General features: G+C 45.6%; 2 protein-coding genes across 2 annotated transcripts in view; both read left to right on the plus strand.

The window, feature by feature from the left end:
• Nucleotides 1-11,581, plus strand: part of LOC128343909 (zinc finger protein 91-like) — a 37,326-nt gene extending 25,745 nt beyond the window's left edge. The window contains 5 exon segments of the mRNA XM_053293340.1: nt 2,885-2,964; nt 3,868-3,994; nt 5,770-5,862; nt 7,199-9,204; nt 9,206-11,581. Of these exon segments, the coding sequence (XP_053149315.1) occupies nt 2,885-2,964; nt 3,868-3,994; nt 5,770-5,862; nt 7,199-9,204; nt 9,206-9,373 (2,474 nt within the window). The 3' untranslated portion in view covers nt 9,374-11,581.
• A 6,895-nt stretch (nt 11,582-18,476) lies between these two features.
• LOC128347428 (zinc finger protein 420-like) overlaps nt 18,477-19,342 on the plus strand; it is a 48,420-nt gene continuing 47,554 nt past the window's right edge. Inside the window, exon 1 of the mRNA XM_053302064.1 lies at nt 18,477-18,717. The gene's annotated coding sequence lies outside the window, so the exon portion shown is untranslated. The remainder of the gene's footprint in view (nt 18,718-19,342) is intronic.

Consider the following 19,342-nt stretch of genomic DNA (forward strand, 5'->3'; position numbering starts at 1 on the left):
GTGCATTGCAATAGTCAAGCCTGGAGGCTACCAGCTGATGCACCACTGTTTTGACATCATCGTCTTCAAGGAATGGGTGCAGCTGTCAAATCAGCCAAAGCTGGTAGAAAGCACTCCTGGCCATAGCCTCCACCTGAGATACCAGGGTGAGGCCTGGGTCCAGGAGTATTCCCAGACTGCATACCTGTTCCTTCCAGGGGAGTGTAATCCCATCCAGCACATGAAGATCTAACTCATCCCTCAAATTCTGATCCACTACAATGAGCACCTCCATCTTACTTCGATTCAGTTTCAATTTATCCCTCATCCAGCCCATTAAGGCCTTTAGGCAGGCATTTAGAGAATGAATGCCATTTCCTGATGATACAGATGAAAAAGATAAGTAGATTTGGCTGTCATCAGCATACTGATAACACCCAGCACCAAATCTCTTGATTATCTTACCCAGAGGTTTCATGTAGATAACCCCAGAGGTTACCCAGAGGTTTCATGTAGATTTCATGTAAAGCATTGGTGACAGAAATTTCCACTTGGTCTCCCTTTCTCTCAAATATCTTCAAAGTCTGTGGGCTGCTTTTATGTCCTTGAACCCATCTGAAGAAGATGCTCATTTCCACCATCTCACATAAAATGAAAGATTTCATTTCAGCAGTTAAAGAATTTATACAACCGCCTACACTTTCAGATATTGCAGGGAAATCCCCCCCCCAAAAAAAACTTAAATATAGAATTATATGAAAATACAAATTTCTTATCAAGGATACATAATCAGTGGAAAGGCATCTTCACCATCAGACACTCTCTCTGCGGAAAGAGTCATCTATATTTATCAGACCCCAGTGGGTAGACCAGGTGTGGTGAGGTGTCTGAGTGACAGAATAGCCTTGTTATGGCTTAAATATCTGCTCCATCACTCGTAGACTCCTTTAACCTGCATCACTGAGCCTGCCATCATAACATGGTGCATAGTTTCTAAGGAGACAATATACACTATTAAACAACAAACTTTCTTTTGAACAAAGGATTATTTAATAAGCATCAAATTCTAAATAAATTCCTTTCAACAACACACAGTACTGGTCACAACTGTGTTATAGTCCTTATTTCTATTTTATTTTTATGGCACTACTTTGTAACCTCTTCTCTATATTAAATATAAATAAATAGGGCTTTTGAGAGAGAGCCTTCTTTTATTATGAATCCTGCCACCTATTAAAATAATCAAAGGAAGTTTGCCTTGTGGCAACTCAGAGGCAAACCTTCTCTATGGTCACCCTGGGGTTGAAATAAGGACTGCTCTATCCCAATTAGGGGATAATTATTTTATTTATTTAACATAGTTCTATACTATCCAAAATTTGTGTCTCTGGGCAGTTTACAATAAAACAATACAAATTAAAACAAAATTAAAAGGTTAAAATTTAAAAAATTTAACACAATCTTAAAACTGCTTTTAGTGTGTCTTCAATAGGACATTAATGAAGCCACACTGATTCAGCCATACTTTTAGCTGATTTTTTTTTACTGAGCCAGGTTTTTAACTGAATTCTATATAAGTTTTTAAATTTGTTTTAAAACGTTTGGCTGTTTTAATTGTGAACCTCTTTGAGACTTTTATTATAAGAGATGTATAAATAAATAAAAAAATAAAAATATATCATTCCAGTCTTCACAATGCAAATTGACCTATTCCTTTCTTGCCTCCCCCCTCCAACTTGTCTTCAAAATACCCTCCCTGGTGTTTTCCCTCCCAGTCATAACCCTTCTCTCTCCCCAGCTCATAGCTCCTCACTTGCAAACTGTCTCTTGTTTCCCAGGATTCTAGCAGGGCTTTCCTTGCTTATGTGCAGCAACCCTTGTCTGTGTGTGTGACTCGCTTCATCCTGAAAACCATCCCTTATTTTTTAACATTTTAGCAGAAAAGCCCTCTTTCATTCACACATGCTCACACACATTTCACACATTACTCAAACCATCTGTGCATAATGTACACCAGGGATGTGCACGAAACGAGCTTGGAACAGAACTCAAGATCTGCAGAACATTCTGTTGGAGTGCCATTTAGGAATCTGCACACGTGCGGCAGCTATTTGTGTGGTGGTGCTGACCACACAAATGGCCGTGTGCATGCAGAGGCCAGAAGAGCACCATTTTGGATTCATAAAAGGTGCTTGAAACATTTTGAGTGTTCAGAGTTCAGAGCAGGGTCATTCATTCCGAGCTCAGAACAGGCCCTTCTGCTCCAAGCCTGGAACACTGGGAACAGCCCAGTTCCAAGCTCTGAATACACTTCAAGGGAACACAGAGTGGGAGGATGTGCAAGGTGGAAGTTATTTGGGCAGATAACTGATAAAGCTTCTCCTTTGTGTTGCATATACTCCCTGCCACACACACAACGACAAGATTTGCTCTGCATCCTCAGGTGAAGGGACCTGCCACAGTTCCAGTTTATCTTTTAATTATAGCATTTGCCTGCCTTTTCTGCAAGGGGAAACCTGGAAACTAATGGGAATCACCCATCTTTATTTGAAAAAAACATCATCGTCTGAAAGGGGGCAATGTCCCTAAACCACCACCCCCAGGTGTTGCCCTGTCCCATTCCTCTTTTAACCTTTTTTCCTGTGTGATACTTGATCGCATGTGAAATCTTCCCCCGCTTTGATGCTCCTTTGAGTTTTATTTTTGGGGAGGGAGACAATTTTCTCCTGCCTCTCCCACAGTTTAAAAATATATTGAGTTAACACAGTTTTAGACTTCCGGCATCCAAATCCACATTTTTAATTTTCCACAAAGGGAAATATGAAGATTTTTTTCTTTTTTACTCCATTCCTGTTCCTCCATTTTCTCATTTTCCTAATTTTTCCCCATTTTGCATCCTTCACAGGTGCTGGAATTATGTTGGCAAGGCATTCTCAACCATTTCTTTCTGGTGGAGTGGAAGAAGCTTCAATACAAGTAGATCAGGTGGGGAGGGATTGTGGGGGGTGAAGGATGGGGGGACAGACAGGCTTCCTCTGCCCCTCATAAGACAGCTTGTGCTGCCTCCACATCCCCCTGTGCCTGAAAGAATTTTCCCTTTTGGCTTTTGCCAAAGCTGCCTGCTATGAAGGCTGTGAAAGCCACTCATGAACATAAGAACAGTCCTGATGGATCAAGCCCAAGGCCCATCCAGTCCAGCGTCCTGTTTCACACAGTGGCCCCTGAGAAGCCCACAGGCATGAGCGCATGAGAGCATGCTCTCTCTCTTGCTCTTGTTCCCCTGCAACTGGTATTTAGAGGCTGGACGTGGCCTATCACCACCAGACTAGTAGCCATTGATAGACCTGTCCTCCATGAATTTGTCTAAGCCTCTATTAAAGCCACCCAAGTTAGTGGACTCCGTATTTCCAAATGCCTTCTGCTCTTGCTTGTGGGCTCCCCAGCGGCATCTGGTGGGCCACTCTGTGAAACAGGATGCTGGACTAGATAGGCCTTGAGCCTGAGCCAGCAGGACTGTTCTTATGACTCAGTATTTCCAAATGGGCAAGAATTCTTTGAAAAGTTTAGCTCTTTAATATTGAGCTGGAGGAGAGCAAGTGTGTCTTTCCTTCCCAGCATAGTGGCTGTTCCTGGTGCTTCCATTGTCAGAATTTGAACCCACTTTGCGACAGGGAAATGCTTAATGCTTTTTTCCTCCACTTCTTTTGCTTTATTAAAACTTTCAAACATTTTCATTGAAAACCAGTATGTATAATTAAGAGTTCTGCAGGGGAGCATAGCCCTAGTCTTTTCGCACTGCCTCCCCTTAACAAGTCTTTTGGATTGTGCTTAGAAGGAAGATTTCCATTATGTGATCTGTGAGGCAGAAAATGTTTTCTTCTTTTTCAGGGACTGGTGACCTTTGAGGAGGTGGCTGTGTATTTCACGGAGGAGGAGTGGGCTCTGCTGGATCCAGACCAAAGAGCCCTGCACAGAGCCGTCATGGAGGAGAATTTTGCAATTGTGGCCTCTCTGGGTAAGGCTTCATCCTTTTCCCTTAAACAACAACGACAAATATTTATATATCGCTTTTCAACAAATGTTTCCAAAGTGGTTTACATAGAGAAACAATAAATAAATAAAGATGGATCCCTGTCCCCAGAGGGCTCAAAATCTAAAAAGAAACGTAAGATAGATGCCCGCAACAGTCACTGGAGGTACTGTGCTGGGGGTGGGTAGGGCCAGTTACTCTCCCCCTGCTCAATAAAGAGAATCACCATGTTGAAAAGGTGTCTCTTTGCCCAGTGAGCTGGGGTAGCGGGGTAGTTAAAGGGGAGAGGGAGATCAGTTAGGATTGCTCAGTTGCTGAGAATGCTGTTGTCATGAGTTCGATCCTCCCCTTCTTCAGAGTGCATCTCAGGCAGGTATCACTGCAATATTCTGCCAGGTATCACTGCAATAAGTCTTTCTGAACTCTGAGGAGGCTCTCTCTGACACACCCTGAAGATATGAAACTGATTTTATATGAGGGTCTGACCTTGGGGCCATCTAGTTCAGTATTCTCTCCCCTAATTAGCAGCAGCTCTCCAGTATTACAGGTGAAGGTTTTCCCAGCCATACCTGGAGATGCTGTCAGAGAATGAAACAGACCTTCTGCATGCAAAGGAGATGTTCATCCACAGAGCTACAGCCTGCTCCTATGATGGTTTGGAAAGAGTGAGGGCCTCGGACTTCTTGAGTGTGTTTAGGAGAGGGAGATCCCATATCTGCATGGAGATTGGTCCTGGAAAAGGTTCCCTCCCTCAGCTATAGAGCAAGACTTTCACCTGAGCAGCAGATTGCAGGCTAAGTCCTGGGAGGTGCCTTAGTCGGAGGAAAGTCCCCATGTTGACCCTACAGCCAAGATTGTGAACCACAGTTTTTGGTATGTTTTAAATATAAATCTCCTGCTCAGATGTCCAAAAAGGTCTGTCTGGTCTGCATTAAGTTCCAATTTGTTTAGGCTCATCAAGACCATCACTGATTCCCATTTCTGCAGAATCTTGTGGTCCCTATAAGTCCCAGATAATGATCTGCCCCAGAATTATTTTGCATCCCTTTCACCAGTCACACCATTTTCTATAATGGAGCAAAATTTCACTTCTGGAGTTCCCCTTGCTCAAGTTTTATGGCCAGATATAGCTTGGGGCCTATCCTTGGAAGCCACAAAATCCAGAGCCACACCAGGAAGGGTGGTCTCAAAGTCACTCCTGAAGAAACCTAGTCTGGACTTGGAGGATATTCACAGCTATAGGCCTGTGGCCAGTATCCCTTTCCTGGTCAAGCTGCTTGAGAGAATAGCCGCTGATCAACTCCAGACTTTCTTGGAGGAAACTGATAATCTAGAATCTAGATCTGTTTCAATCAAGCTTCAGGCCTGGTTTTAGAACAGAAGTTGCCTTGACTATCCTGTGGGATGACCTTTGCTGAGAATTAGATTGGGGGTGGGGTGGGCGGAGTGCAGCCCTGTGATTCTCTTGGATCCCTCAGTGGCTTTCAGAACCATGATATCCTTCTGGATAGGTTGGCTGGGTTGGTGTGGCAGCTTGACAGTGGTTCTGCTCCTACATGGATGGTCGTCTCCAGAAGTTGGTGCTGAGGGACTACTGCTCAACCCCTTGATGGTTATGCTTTGAGGTGCCACAGGGTTCCATTCTTTCTCCCATGCTGTTTATATCTACATGAAACCACTGGAAGAGCTAATCCAGAGATTTGGCTTCAGGCATCATCAGTATGCAGAGGACATCCAGCTATCTCTCTCTTTTTCGTCAGATACAGGTGAGACAGTGACTGTCCTGAATCAACCAACTGAGGCTCAGTCCAGACAAGACAGAAGTACTGTTGGTTGGTGGTTCCTCAACCCAGGTAAGGGATGTTCAGTCTGTTCTTGATGGAGTTGATCAGGGGTGGGCAAAGCAGGGGTGGGCAAAGCAGGGGTGGGCAAACTACAACTCCCAGCATCCCCAGCCACAACTTATTGTAACTGGAGAAGATGGGAGTTATAGTGCAATCACAGCTAGAAGACCAAGTTTGCCCAGCCTACCCTAAAGGATTAGGTTCACTGTCTGAGAGAGCTCAGTGATCCAGCATTGCCACTAGAGACTCAAGTGGCCTCTCTGACTTGGAGTGCCTTTTATCAGCTTTGGCCAACTACAACCTTACTTGCAAGGAGATAGACTGGCCACAGTTGCCCATGCTCTGGTGACTGCATGTTTTGATTACTGTAATGCATTGTATGTGGGGCTGCCTCTAAAAACAGTTTGGAAACTGCTGTTGGTCCAAAATAGGGCTACAAGATTATTAACTGGTGCTGGGCATTTTTATACAATTATACCATTGCTTCATCAGTTGAACTGGTTTCCTGTCCTGTTCCAGGTCCAATTTAAAGTATTGGCTTTAGCCTTTAAAGCCCTAAATGGCTTCAGGCCAGGTTACCTGAAAGAGCACCTTACCGCACTTGTCCCTCCCCAGACCTTAAGATCCTCTACAGAGGCCCTGTTCTGAGTGCCCCTACCAAATAAGGTGAGGCAGGTGGCAATTAGGGAGAGGGCCTTTTTGGTAGTGGCACCTCACGGTATGGTCTCCCCAGTGAGGCTTGCCTGACACCATCACTATGCTCCTTTGGATGCCAGGTCTTAAGACCTTGTTCACTCAAGTTTTTTTTAATGTTTAAGTGCTCGTACTCTTCAGTTGTATTTTTGGGTAGTTTTTTTTTACCCTTCTTTAACTTATTTTGCGAGCCACCCAGAGAACAGTTTGTTTGGGGATGGCCATATAAATAAAAATATTGATTATTTTTTTTTTTTTTTGAGATCCCTTGTGATAAGTAACTACCAGGACTTCAACATCCCCCTGAGGCAACCTTGGATCAGTCCAGGAATGGAGCTTGTTAAGCTCCAATGTATGACAGCTATGGCAATATTCAGTACAAACAATGGAAACGAGGATCTCTCAATGGGGTGAGTGAGATGAAATCCTCATGGTGACTCGCCCACCCATTGAGGCTGAGTAGCATGCTGCCTGTCGAAGAACCTAGATGGAGATAGCTAGGAGTCTGTCTGCCCCACCCACCTGTATCAAAATAGAACAGCGCAATCCCATGTTGTTTTTCCATTGCCAGAAGGTGTAAATGGGGGCTCTTCATTGACATGGGGCTCCTTTTCTTTCTCGGGCTCTGACCTGTTTTCTCCTTTCATTCCAGTAGGTACCAGGTGGGAGAGTGTGAATGAGGGGAAAATCCAGAAAGAATTGATGGGAAGTCCCACATCTAAAAAGTGGAAAGAGCAGAGTAGAAAAACTGAAGGCAAACAGAAGAGAAGTGGTGCATCTCCTGCTTCTCAGCATGGTGAGCTCCATGAAATCCTAACCCAAAACAAAGTGGGGAAAGAAAAAGAAAGAGGCCTCTGTTTTGAATCAAGCCTTCCAGATCAGTGGAAAATGCACATAGAGGAGAGCCCATGTAAAAGCTTTGAGAGTGGAAAGAGCTTCAAGCAACCTAACTCTCTTACTTTACATCAAAGAAGCCACACCAGGGAGAAACCACATAAATGCTTGGAGTGTGGAAAAAAATTCAGCCAACTTGGACATCTTACTGTGCATCAAAGAACCCACACAGGAGAAAGACCATATACATGCTTGGTGTGTGGAAAGAGCTTCAGTCAAATGGGACATCTTACTTTGCATCAAAGAACACACACTGGGGAAAAGCCATATAAATGCTTGGAGTGCAAAAAGAGCTTCAGTCAAAGTGCGAAACTCATTTCACATCAAAGGATTCACACTGGGGAGAAACCATATCAGTGCAGTGAGTGTGGAAAGAGCTTTAGAGAAAGTGGGAAACTTACTGTGCATCAAAGAACCCACACTAGAGAGAAATATACATGTTTGGAATGTGGAAAGAGCTTCAATCAGAGTAGAATACTTGCTTCACATCAAAGAACCCACACTGGAGAGAAACCATATAAATGTCTTGAGTGTGGGAAAAGCTTCAGAGACAGAGTACGTCTAACTCATCATCAAAGAACCCACACTGGTGAGAGAGGATATAAATGCTTGGAGTGTGGAAAGAGCTTCAGACAAAGTCGACACCTTACTTTTCATCAAAAAATTCATACTGGGGAGAAACCATACAAATGCTTTCAGTGTGGGAAGTTCTTCAAAGAGAGTGGAAAACTTATTGTGCATCAAAGAACCCACACTGGGGAGAAACCATATAAATGCTTGGTGTGTGGAAAGAGCTTTAGCCAAAGTGGACAACTTACTTTGCATCAAAGAAGTCACACTGGTGAAAAACCATATAAATGTTTGGAGTGTGGAAAGAGCTTCAGTCAGAGTGCAACCCTCACTTCACATCAAAGGATTCACAATAGAGAGAAACCATATAAATGTAATGAGTGTGGAAAGAGCTTCAGCAATAGTAAAAAATTTACTGTGCATCAAAGAACCCACACTGGAGAAAAACCATATGAATGCCCGGAGTGTGGGAAAAGCTTCAGACAAAGTAGACAGCTTACTTTTCATCAAAGAATCCACACTGGAGAAAAACCATATAAATGTTTGGAGTGTGGAAAGAGCTTCTGTCAAAGTGCAAACCTTAGTGCACATCAAAGGATTCACACTGGGGAGAAACCATATAAATGCTTGGAGTGTGGAAAAAGCTTCAGTGATAGTGGAAAACTTATTGTGCATCAAAGGACCCACACTGGAGAGAAACCATATGAATGCTTGGAATGTGGAAAGACCTTCAGTCAGAGTAGAATTCTTGCTTTACATCAAAGAACCCACTCTGGAGAGAAACCATATAAATGCTTGGAGTGTGGAAAGAGTTTCCACCAAAGTAGACACCTTACTTTTCATCAAAGAATCCACACTGGAGAGAAACCATATAAATGCCTGGAGTGTGGAAAGCGCTTCAGAGAGAGTGGAAAGCTTACTGTGCATCAAAGAACCCATACTGGAGAGAAACCATATAAATGCTTGGAATGCGGAAAGAGCTTTGGTGTGCGTTCCAACCTCAATTCACATCAAAGGATTCATACAGGGGAGAAACCGTATACATGCTTGGAGTGTGGGAAGAGCTTCAGGGGAAGTGGAAGTCTTGCTGAACATCAAAGAACTCATACTGGGGAGAAACCACATAAATGCTTGGAATGTGGAAAAAGTTTCAGTCACAGCTCAGATGTTACTAGACACCGAAGAATCCATACTGGGGAGAAACCATATAAATGTTTTGAGTGTGGAAAGAGCTTCAGTCAACGTGCATACCTCACTTCACATCAAAGAATCCACTCTGGCAATTCAAGTTATAACCAAATTGAGGGGAAAGTGTCACAGTAATTACCTGTCGCAAAAACAAGAGAGAATCCAATGTATCTAAAAAACTTAAATTTGTATTTTGGCATGAGCTTTTCAGGGAAGCATTTGATAAATAGGGTCCTTGCTTATAAAACGAAATGCTTCATTGTGAATGTCAAACCCAGTGCTGGAGATCCTATTTGGACTCCTTTTCTCTTAAAGTAGCCCCTTCTCTCTTAAAGTAGCATTAACTTTATGTCTTCACACATGCATTTAGTTGGACAATGTTTTTTAGACTGTCTTTCCCTTTTAAGTAAAAGGTGTAAGCCCTAGCAACTCTCTCCATTGCAGATTGACAGGACAATGCTCCACCTGATGCTTATGTTCTTACACCATGATGACCAGGGCTTCAGAAATCCACTAGTCTACTAGTCTGTGACTAGTGAAAAATGATGCCTGACAAGTGAAAAAAGTCCCAATGAGCAATGTACCAACATACCTCACTGAGTGAAATATTTTGTCTGGCTGATAAACTGAGCCAACATTTCTTGACCCCTGATGATACCTGTAGTTTTCTGAGACCCTGTTTGGTCCTCTTGTATTGGGTAAGTTTCAGATTGAGCAGTCTAAGTTTAAATGAGTATTTGACGCATGGGTAGAGGAGTGTTTTGGATGATGCACTGCCTTCCTCTGGTGTAAGTGTCCTGGTACACTGTGAATGGGGAGACACATGTGTTCATGCATTCTGATTGCAAGATCCTGGCGCAGTGGTGGATATGATATTTCAGGAAGGATATTGTAGAGCTGGGGAAAGTGCAGAAAAGGGTAAACAAAATGATCAAAGTTCTGGAGCACCTTCCTTGTAAGAAAAGGCTACAATGTTTGGCAGTTTGTAAAGGTGGGGGGGGGAGAGGAGAGAGAACACTAAGTTGAGGAAACATGTTTGAGACTTATGAAGCTGTGCATGGTGTAGAGAAAATGGGTAGAAGTTTTTTTTCTCCCTTCCTACACTAGAACCGGGGATCATTCCATAAAACTGACTGGCAGTCGATTTGGGAGAGACAAAAGAGTTTGTTACAGTTCCTGCCACTGTTCCCTCCAACTTACCCAGATGTTGTTCACTACAACTCCCAGAATCCTCAGCTGCAGTGGCTTTTGGCTGGGAATTCTGGGAGTTGTAGTCAACAGCATCTGGGAATCCCTGTTAGAGGGAACACTGGTTCCTGCAACCTATTTTCACTCCCCCACTGCTCCCGCCAATCTGTAAGCTCAACTTAAAGGCAGTTGTGGTTTTAGAAGCAATGCCCGGTAAAGCAGAGTTTTGCTTCCTTGCTCAAATGACTGGAAGGCCCACATGGAATACCATGACGATTCTTACATTGGGGAAGAGATCGAAGAAAATAAATATGACAAGGGGATTTCTGTTAGGAATTTTAATTTATTCATTTATTTATTGTTAAATTTATATACCGCCTTTCATTAAAACAATCTCAAGAACGGCACCTGCTGAAGCCAGCAAGATGAGAAATGCTTTGAAAGTGTATCTCTGTGTGTGATGCTGCTTTGGATCGTATATTCGTTGCTTTGAAATATATGTATTCTGGTATTTTGCATGCTTGAGTGAGGTTTGAGTGGTGCGTCTAGAAATTAGGAATTGCATAGATAATATTGGGTAATTATCTTAGTTGTTTTGAACTAAGTAGAAGTTACACATGTTAAGGAAAGCTGAGGACCAGAAAGTGTAGGTGGGCCAATTAGGAGGAGATGAAGACAACCATGAAGTGGTATGTGATGAGTTGTATAAGAGAGACCCATGGACTGGGGTTGGAGTCACAAGGGCATCTGACCAGTTGTTGTGGGTCACCCCACTATTGCCTCACAGGTCCCTGGACAGTTTAGACTACAAAAGAGCGATTCTTAGGTGGTCCAAAAAGGGACTTTTCATCCCACGTAGCTGATACCCATGCTGTCCATGTGAAGAGCATCTTCCAAACTCCCTGACTTCTGACTTTTGTCCAGTGCCTGGTCAGCACTGTGATAGAAAGCAGTGTAGTGTAGCAGGTAAGACTAGCTTAATAAATAACTGTAATATAAAGTTACAGTTGGTAAGCTGAGGCATTATTCTAGTTAGTGAATGTGTGCATGCATGCTGGTACAAGAAAATAGGCATTGCCACATTGAGCAGATCTGTTGGATTTTAGTTTGTTTTCTTCATTATGTTTGGGTTAGAAGTACATGATTCTGTTTTGTAAACCTTTGTCAAGGAAATAAAAGTGCCTTTTTCAGTGCACCATTTGTGGTTTGATATTTTATGTTAGTATGTATGTATTTTATTTGTACACCAAACTTCTTTCTCTAGGCAGTTTACAGCAACATAAACCAATTAAAATAGGAACTAAAACAATTTAGAACCACAAGTCTAGTTAAAAAGCTTGGGTGAATAAATGGGTCTTTAGAGACTTTTAAAAAGTTGTCAGAGATGGTGAGGCTCTTATTTCAGCAGGGAGTGCATTCCAGTCTTGGGGTGGCAAGTGGTAGCAGAGAAGCCTGTCCCTGAGTAGCCACAAGAAGGAGCTGATGGCAACCGCAGATGAACCTCTCCAGATGATCTCAATGGGCGATGGGCCACCTAGTGAAGAAGACTAGGATATTCTTCACTAAGTTATTTCTTCAGCTTAGGTAAAAGATACTGGTTGGAGTGAAATTTTTCACAAGGGAAGCAGCCAGTCATAGGCAAACGTAGGACTGTACAACATTGTCCCTCCAGCTGTTTTTGGACTACAGCTCTCCTCGTCCTCAGCCATAATGGCCAATAGTGAGAGATAATGGGAGCTGCAGTCCAACATTTGCAGGAGGGATGAAAACATGCAGCCCTGGTCAAATGCTTCTGTATTGACATATTTGACTGTGGCAGGCTGAATTACAGCCTGCCACATTGAACCCTCTGCTGTAACACAGCTAGAAACTTTTTGAGCAACAGGCTGCAGGGCAGTTTCCTTCTCCTCTCTTCCCTTCACTGACAACAGTATTTCAAGTTAGAGTTTCCAGTCTTTAAGGTTAAATTAAAAGATCCAACACTGCCAGGGATGTCCAAAGATGCATAATCTCTCCAGTGCAAGGAAGAAGTTGCTGCAATGTTTGTTTTGTTTGTTCGATTTCTATACGAGCCAAAAATGGCTCAGGGCAGTTTACACATACCAAACAGCCTGATTGAATATGAAATGAAATTGGCTCCAAGCAAAAATGTTTTTCTCCATCAAATGTCCTGCTGGAATCCAGGGATGTTCTGGGAAATGCCCTATTTAAGCCAGCCCAGTTATATGGTTCAGAACTATGATCAACCCTTTTAGGAGTACAAGGACTTCCTATAATCTTTATGGCATCTTTGGACACTAAACCTAAGTGTTCCTATACTTAGAGTAAGAGATTGAACTCTGAGACAGTTGGGACTTATGCAGCCTGCTTTGCGATTCTGACTGTTATCTCAGGGGATTTGTTGTATCTTTCTGCTCCTTTTATCCAGCTTCCCCCCAGTATATAGCACTTACATTTAGCACTTACATCTACAGAGACTTGGCTCAGCAAATTTAGGAAGAGGTATATTTTAGCCAGACTCTAAATGTTCTCTTTCTCGTGCTAAGCTGTGAGTGTGTGTGTGTGACAGACAGACAGACAGACAAACAAACACACACACCCCAAATTTAATTACAGTAACCAATACAGATCAGTGAGGCCTAAGGAAACTCAAATCAGGGGTTCCCAACCTTTTAAAACAAGTGTTTAAAGTGCTGCAAACCTTCAGCTAGGTACCCCATAGTTATGTGTGCACACAGACACACATCTAAATGTTACCATTCTGAGACAGGCTACTCCAGTCACTGACTTACATCCAGACTAAGTTACTCATGAGTACTCCCATTGAAATTAATTGAACAACTATATTTGTCCCATTAAATTTAATGGAAGTATTCAGTGCCAATTTTCTGAAGTCTGTGAGTCAGGCTGAAGGAAGGAATACATTGACTTCCAGTGCATAGCCACCCAATCAGGACCCCCTCCCTCTCCTTCTGCAGTGGGCACATTGCTGAGGATGCATTGGCTTCAAGCTGATGATCCTCAGATGGGGAACAAATAGTGTGGCTGCAGCATAAGGAAGCTGAGGGCTCCGAGTACTCCCTGAGAGCCCTCTAAGTGTCCCTAGAGATACTAGTAGCCCCTCTTTGGGACCCTTGACTTAGATGAACAGGTAGGGTGCTTGAGTACATATGTCACTTTGCCTGGATGTCTTTCCAAAAGCATACTTTTCAGGTCTTATAATGTTCAAGCTGACCCCCCTCTCTTCACTGCTCCTGAGGTTGAGAGAAATTCTTCTCCCTCTCACATAACACTAGAACCAGGGGTCATCCCATGAAACTGATTGCCAAGAAATTTAGAACCAACAAAAGGAAGTACTTTTTCACACAACACATAATTAACCTATGGAATTCTCTGCCACAAGATGTGGTGTCAGCCACCCGCCTGGATGGCTTCAAGAGGGGTTTAGATAAATGCATGGAGGACAGGTCTATCATAGGCTACTACTCTGAGGGCTATAGGCCACCTCCAGCCTCAGAGACATGTCTCTAAATCGGGAGAACAGCAGGAGAGAGGACATGCCTTCACCTCTTGCCTATGGGCTTCTGGGAGGCATCTGGTGGGTCACTGTGCAAAACAGGATGCTGGACTAGATAGGCCTTGGGCCTGATCCAGCAGGGCTTTTCTTACATATGAACCTGCACGGTGCTCCAGGTAATATATCTTAAAACGTCTGATCATCCCCCCCATCTCCCCCCCCTAAAAAAATTGTTTTTTTCCTTTGGACAAAGTGACAGTAGTGATTCAACTTCCAGCTTTGAAAGAGACTGATGTTTAACGTTGCATCATGCATACCAAAAGTCTAGGCAGCATGCAGAGTGGACTCCTTCAACCTGGACACTCTAGGAAGCTTTGACATCGTTCTGCTTTTTTGAGGGGACACAAAGGTGATGACTTTGACCTTGCATACGACTACAATTCCTGTGGAGGATATGGCGTGTGGATTACAAGACATGCAAAACTTTTAATGGGCCCACATAAAAAGACTGTTTTGGAGTATGGATGGGCAAGTATAGGTGGCTGAAGGGAGGCATGATAGAGATTTATAAAATTACTAGTATTTTTAAGCCCGTTATAATAACGGGCGCTAGGTTCCCCCCCCCTTTATTCCTTCTTCCTTTGCTCTTGCCCTTTTTTTTGGTTTCTTTTTTATTTCTTTCTCTTCCTTTCTTTCCTTTCCTCTGCAGTTACCTCTTTGAAACTATGGTCTACTTTACATTGGCTGTGTAGGAAGTTGTATATCAAGTCAGAGACCCTTGATCCGTTCATCAACCTCACTATTGCCTACTACACTGACTGGCAGCATCTCCCCAAAGTTCCAGGCAGTCTTTCCCAGCCCTCCCTGGAGATGCTGCCAGGGCTTGAACCTGGGGTCTTCTGCATGCAATAACTTACTATGGAGTAAGCCTTGTTGAAATCGGTAGGGCTTACTTCCGAGTAAATGTGCACACTGCAGACTCAGGCTGGAAGTATTCTACACACACCACCACCCATCTCCTTTGCAAGCTGCGGTGCGGGCGGCGATGTGACACAGACACACACTAAGCAAGCCAGCCTTGCCTAGTATATGCTTGCTGTAGTGTAGTAGAGAGAGGCTTGGGTTCGCGGGGAGAAGAAGTGCTGGTGTTTCTCTCCAGTGGGGGAAACAGCGCAGAGAGCATGACTGAGCTTCGCCCTTGCTGGAGTGAGAGAAGTGCAAAGAGGAAAGAGTTACCTCCTTGTTCTCTCACCTGCTGGCAAACAAATTGAGGAGGCTGGGAGCAGAAAAGCCTTTTTAGAGGAACCCCCCACCCGGAAAAGGAGGCATAGGAAGAAGCCGGGCAGAGGTGCCGCTGCGGCCGCCGGCGCCGGACGGGGTGAGGAGGCGGCGGCAAGAGGACCGCCTCCCGCGCCTTCCTCCCCGCTGAATTGCCTCCCTGCAGCCGGGTAGGGTGCGCCATCGCTGTCTCTGTGCTTCTGGTCGGATGGTGAGTGCCGGCCCCGCTGCCATCAGTGCCGCCCGCAACTGCCGTCTTCCCCTTGGCCCTGCCTCCCAGAGTGCCGCCCAGAGTGCCGTCCCGATTGCTGCCCGCCCCTGCCGTCTTTCCCTTCCCGGTGTCCTTTCCTCCGGGCGGACAGATGCGGCAGCAATAGAACCGGCCAGCATGGCCACCTGGTGTCAGTGGTCCTGTCTCCAGTGGGCTGTTCTGGGCCTGCGCTTCGCGCAGGCCCAGAACAGCCCAGGGAGGCAGGGACGCAGATCCCCAACGTTCCAAGGCCACGGCCACTCACTTAGCCCTTTATTATATAGGATGCATGGTGTGGAAAGAGTGGATAGGGAGTAGTTTTGCTCTCTCGCACCACATTAGAGCAGGGGTCACAACACTAGAACCAGAGGTCATCCCATGAAACTGATTGCCAGGAAATTTAGGACCAACAAAAGGAAGGACGTTTCTACACAATGAACAATTTATCTGGGAACTTCCTTCCCATAGGATATGGTGGTGCCCATTGGTTTGGGTGGTTTAAAAAAAACAACCTTAAGTGGGGCTTAGACATATTCCATGTCTATTGATGGCTACTAGTCTTGATGGCTATAAGCTATCCTCCAGTTTCAGAGACAGGATGCCTTTGAATAGCAGTTGCAGAGGAGTAATGGCAGAAGAGGGGCCATGCCTTCAACTCCTGCTTGTGGGCTTCCCATTTATTTATTTATTTTATTTTATTTTATTTTATTTATTTATTTATTGTTAAATGTATATACCACCTTTCAAAGTCATCTAAGCAGTTGACTGTAACCAGAGGTGCTGTACCCCTGGACTTCTGTGCTGATGTCCAGGGCCTCCACAGCCCCTGGGGGCCTCCCAAATTCTCTTTAGTCTGTCCTGGATGGTATGGTAGCCAGGCCAAGCATGATGATGCTTAATTTGTAGGGGAGGGGGGCCTCCAAAGACCTTAAGGTCCAGGCTCCCAAATTACCTAGGTGTACCTCTTGACTATCTCCACATTTTGTTGCAGGGGGTTCCTAAGATTAAATATGTATTACATGAAAAATAACATTTTTAAATTGTCTGAATCTACTGCCTTGTTGATCGGCCTCGAGTTCGAGTGTAATTTAGAAAATCTCTTTAGTCATTTTTTGTGTGTGTGCCAGTCAGCATTTGGGAAGCCACATGTGGAATAGGATGGATAGCTGGCTAGGGGATGGTGAGGAGAGATTGTGGAGAGCAGGAGCAACCACCAACCAGCCCCCAGCTTGGGGAGGGGGGCACTTGAAGCCTACTGCAACTGCAGGGGTCAAAACATTTTGGGGTGGCCTCATGCTGGGCGGGGGTCTGTGCAGAACAGTGAGAGGGGGAGGGTGCCCAGAAGTTGGGATTTCCTCAGAAGTTGGGATTTCAAACAGACTGGCCCTCCTCCAATCCTCCAAGACCGAGGAAAGAGGAGCCATGGGGTTATTATTATTCTTATTTTTATTTTATTTTTACATTTATATCCCGCTCTTCCTCCAAGGAGCCCAGAGTGGTGTGTACTACATACTTGAGTTTCTCTTTCACAACAACCCTGTGAAGTAGGTTAGGCTGAGAGAGAAGTGACTGGCCCAGAGTCACCCAGCTAGCATCATGGCTGAATGGGGATTTGAACTTAGTTCTCCCCGGTCCTAGTCCAGCACTCTAACCACTACACCATGCTGGCTGGGGGTGGGGGGAGCTGAAGGACCTGGCACTTGCCGTGTGAAAAGCAGGAGGAGCTCTCTTCCATAAGTTTGACAAGGACATAGGAAGCTGGCTTGCACGGAGTCAATCAGGTCCGAAGTCCGTCCCTTTCTGACGCTTGAGCGCCCCCCTGAGGCCGCGGCCAGTGCTGTGCGCTTGCCCTGTATTTCTTTGCAGGAATCAGAGCAGGAATGGCTCGAAAAGGTTGCAAAGCAGCGAGGGGGTGGGGCTGGAGGCAGCTGCGAGGAGCGGGTGGGGGGAGCTCCCGACTTCAGGGGGCTGTTGTCAGCTTGCCCTGGGAGGGAGAGTTCTCTCGTTTCCGTGCTGGCTCTGCAGAGAGCAGTAAGTTTTAACTTGGGCCGAGCTTGCTTTCTTTTCTTGGTGGGGAGAGGCCAGGGGTTACTGCCTGCCTCCCTCTACCGACTGGCCGCATCTGCCTCCCACTCCTTTGGCGCTGGCACCAGCACATGAGGGGAGGGGCTTGGAAGGGAGGGGGAGGGGGCTGCTGTCGTCCAAGTTACTGGAGAGCGAGAAGGGGGGGAGGGGGAGAGAAATTCCTCCTCCCGCATAACAATTACCTTTCTTTCATCTTGCAAAGTCCTCCAATCTCCAGTGCCCTCCTCCCACAAAAGAACCCCCCTGGCTAAGTGCTCTTCTTTATTTGCTTTTAATTTAATTTAATGTTTTGTTACGTACACACACACACACACACCCCCAGGATTCCTGAGATGAGGGATTGGAATGGTGACTGTGTCGCTGGAGGGAGCTTGCGGGGGTGGGGAGGGGTAATTTGGAACCTTCTTTATGCAGATGCTCTTCCCAGAGGGGCCCTGTCTCCTAAGGGGGATATCTTACAGTGCTCGCCCATGTAGTCTCCCATCCAAATGCAAACCAGGGTGCACCCTACTTAGCAAATGGGACAATCACTATGTTGGAATCTGAATTATCAAAATTCTACCCCCGCCCAACAGACCCACTGATTTGTGTCCCATATTCGGGGAACTGAATGTCGGCAACCCCAAATGACACTATTAAACCCCGCAATATAGCATCGCTGCAGCCTTCTCCGTCCTTATTCCAGGCCTTCTCTCTCCCTCTCTCCATCTCCCTTCTTTACTTGGGAGTCTCTGGGAACATAGCACAGCAGACAGGATCTTCCCTTCCTTGCTACCAGGGAGCCCTGCATCAAGCCCAAAGCGACATTCCCTTCCTGCTGCTCCTGTCTTGAAGTCGCAATCCCCCCACCCCCTCCCTCCAGTGGTGGAGCGTAGATGGAAGGGCAAGCAGAGGCCAAAGTCCAGAGCAGTGCATTTTGGGACATGTAGTTCATTGAATGCATCCATTGAAGTCATTCACAGAACTACGTGCCCCAAAATGCACTGCTCTGAATTCCAGCGTGCGCCGCATTTCTAGCTAGGATACACCGTTCTTGTTGGATCCGCTTGAGGGTAGTTTAGTCGGGAATGCTGCCTGGACTAAAATCCGGAGCTGCTGTCTGAAGGAGGCAGCTGAAGCTCTCACGCTGGTTCTTCTTCTTCTGGTGGTGGGGTCCAAGTGACCTTTGCCTTCTCCGCCCTTACGGGGGTGGGGGGATCTGGTGAGTCCCCTGTGTGTTGGGGGGTGGGGAGGGGGGCACCCGAAGGCATGATCGCAATGCCTAGTGGAGAAGTAATGCTATGGGTGGGAGACCCAGCAGGAAGGGAGAGAACAAAGGGGGCCTCCGCTTAGAGGAGCAAGTTTGAGCTCGCCCCTCTTCAGACTAGGAGTTGCTTCAAGGAAATTTGTGGGGCGGAGTCGGTGTCGACTCCTGGCGCCCACAGAGCCCTGTGGTTTTCTTTGGTAGAATACAGGAGGGGTTTCCCATTGCCTCCTGCTGCACTGTTTGAGACCATGTCTTTCAGCATCTTCCTGTATCGCTGCTGCCTGATATAAGTGTTTCCCATAGTCTGGGGATTCCATCCAGCAATCTCTTGCTTGCTAGGCAAGTTACTTCCCCGCTGTGCCATTAGGTAGGTAGGTGCCTAAAAGTAATGGGGCCTGGAAAGGCAGCTGCTGATGTGGAAGCATGGGGGGGGGGCAGGTAGACAGGAAGAAGGTTGATCTCCCCACCCCTGTCCCCTTCACCCCATTGGTAGATGCTCCTCGTTCCTTACCCCTCACATATTTCCCTGTTCTGGAGGATTCTTCCCCCTTCTCAATAGCCAGGAGCCCAAGGCTGAGGA

The sequence above is a fragment of the Hemicordylus capensis genome, chromosome 2, assembly GCF_027244095.1.
Source record: "Hemicordylus capensis ecotype Gifberg chromosome 2, rHemCap1.1.pri, whole genome shotgun sequence".
Taxonomy (NCBI): Eukaryota; Metazoa; Chordata; class Lepidosauria; order Squamata; family Cordylidae; genus Hemicordylus; species Hemicordylus capensis.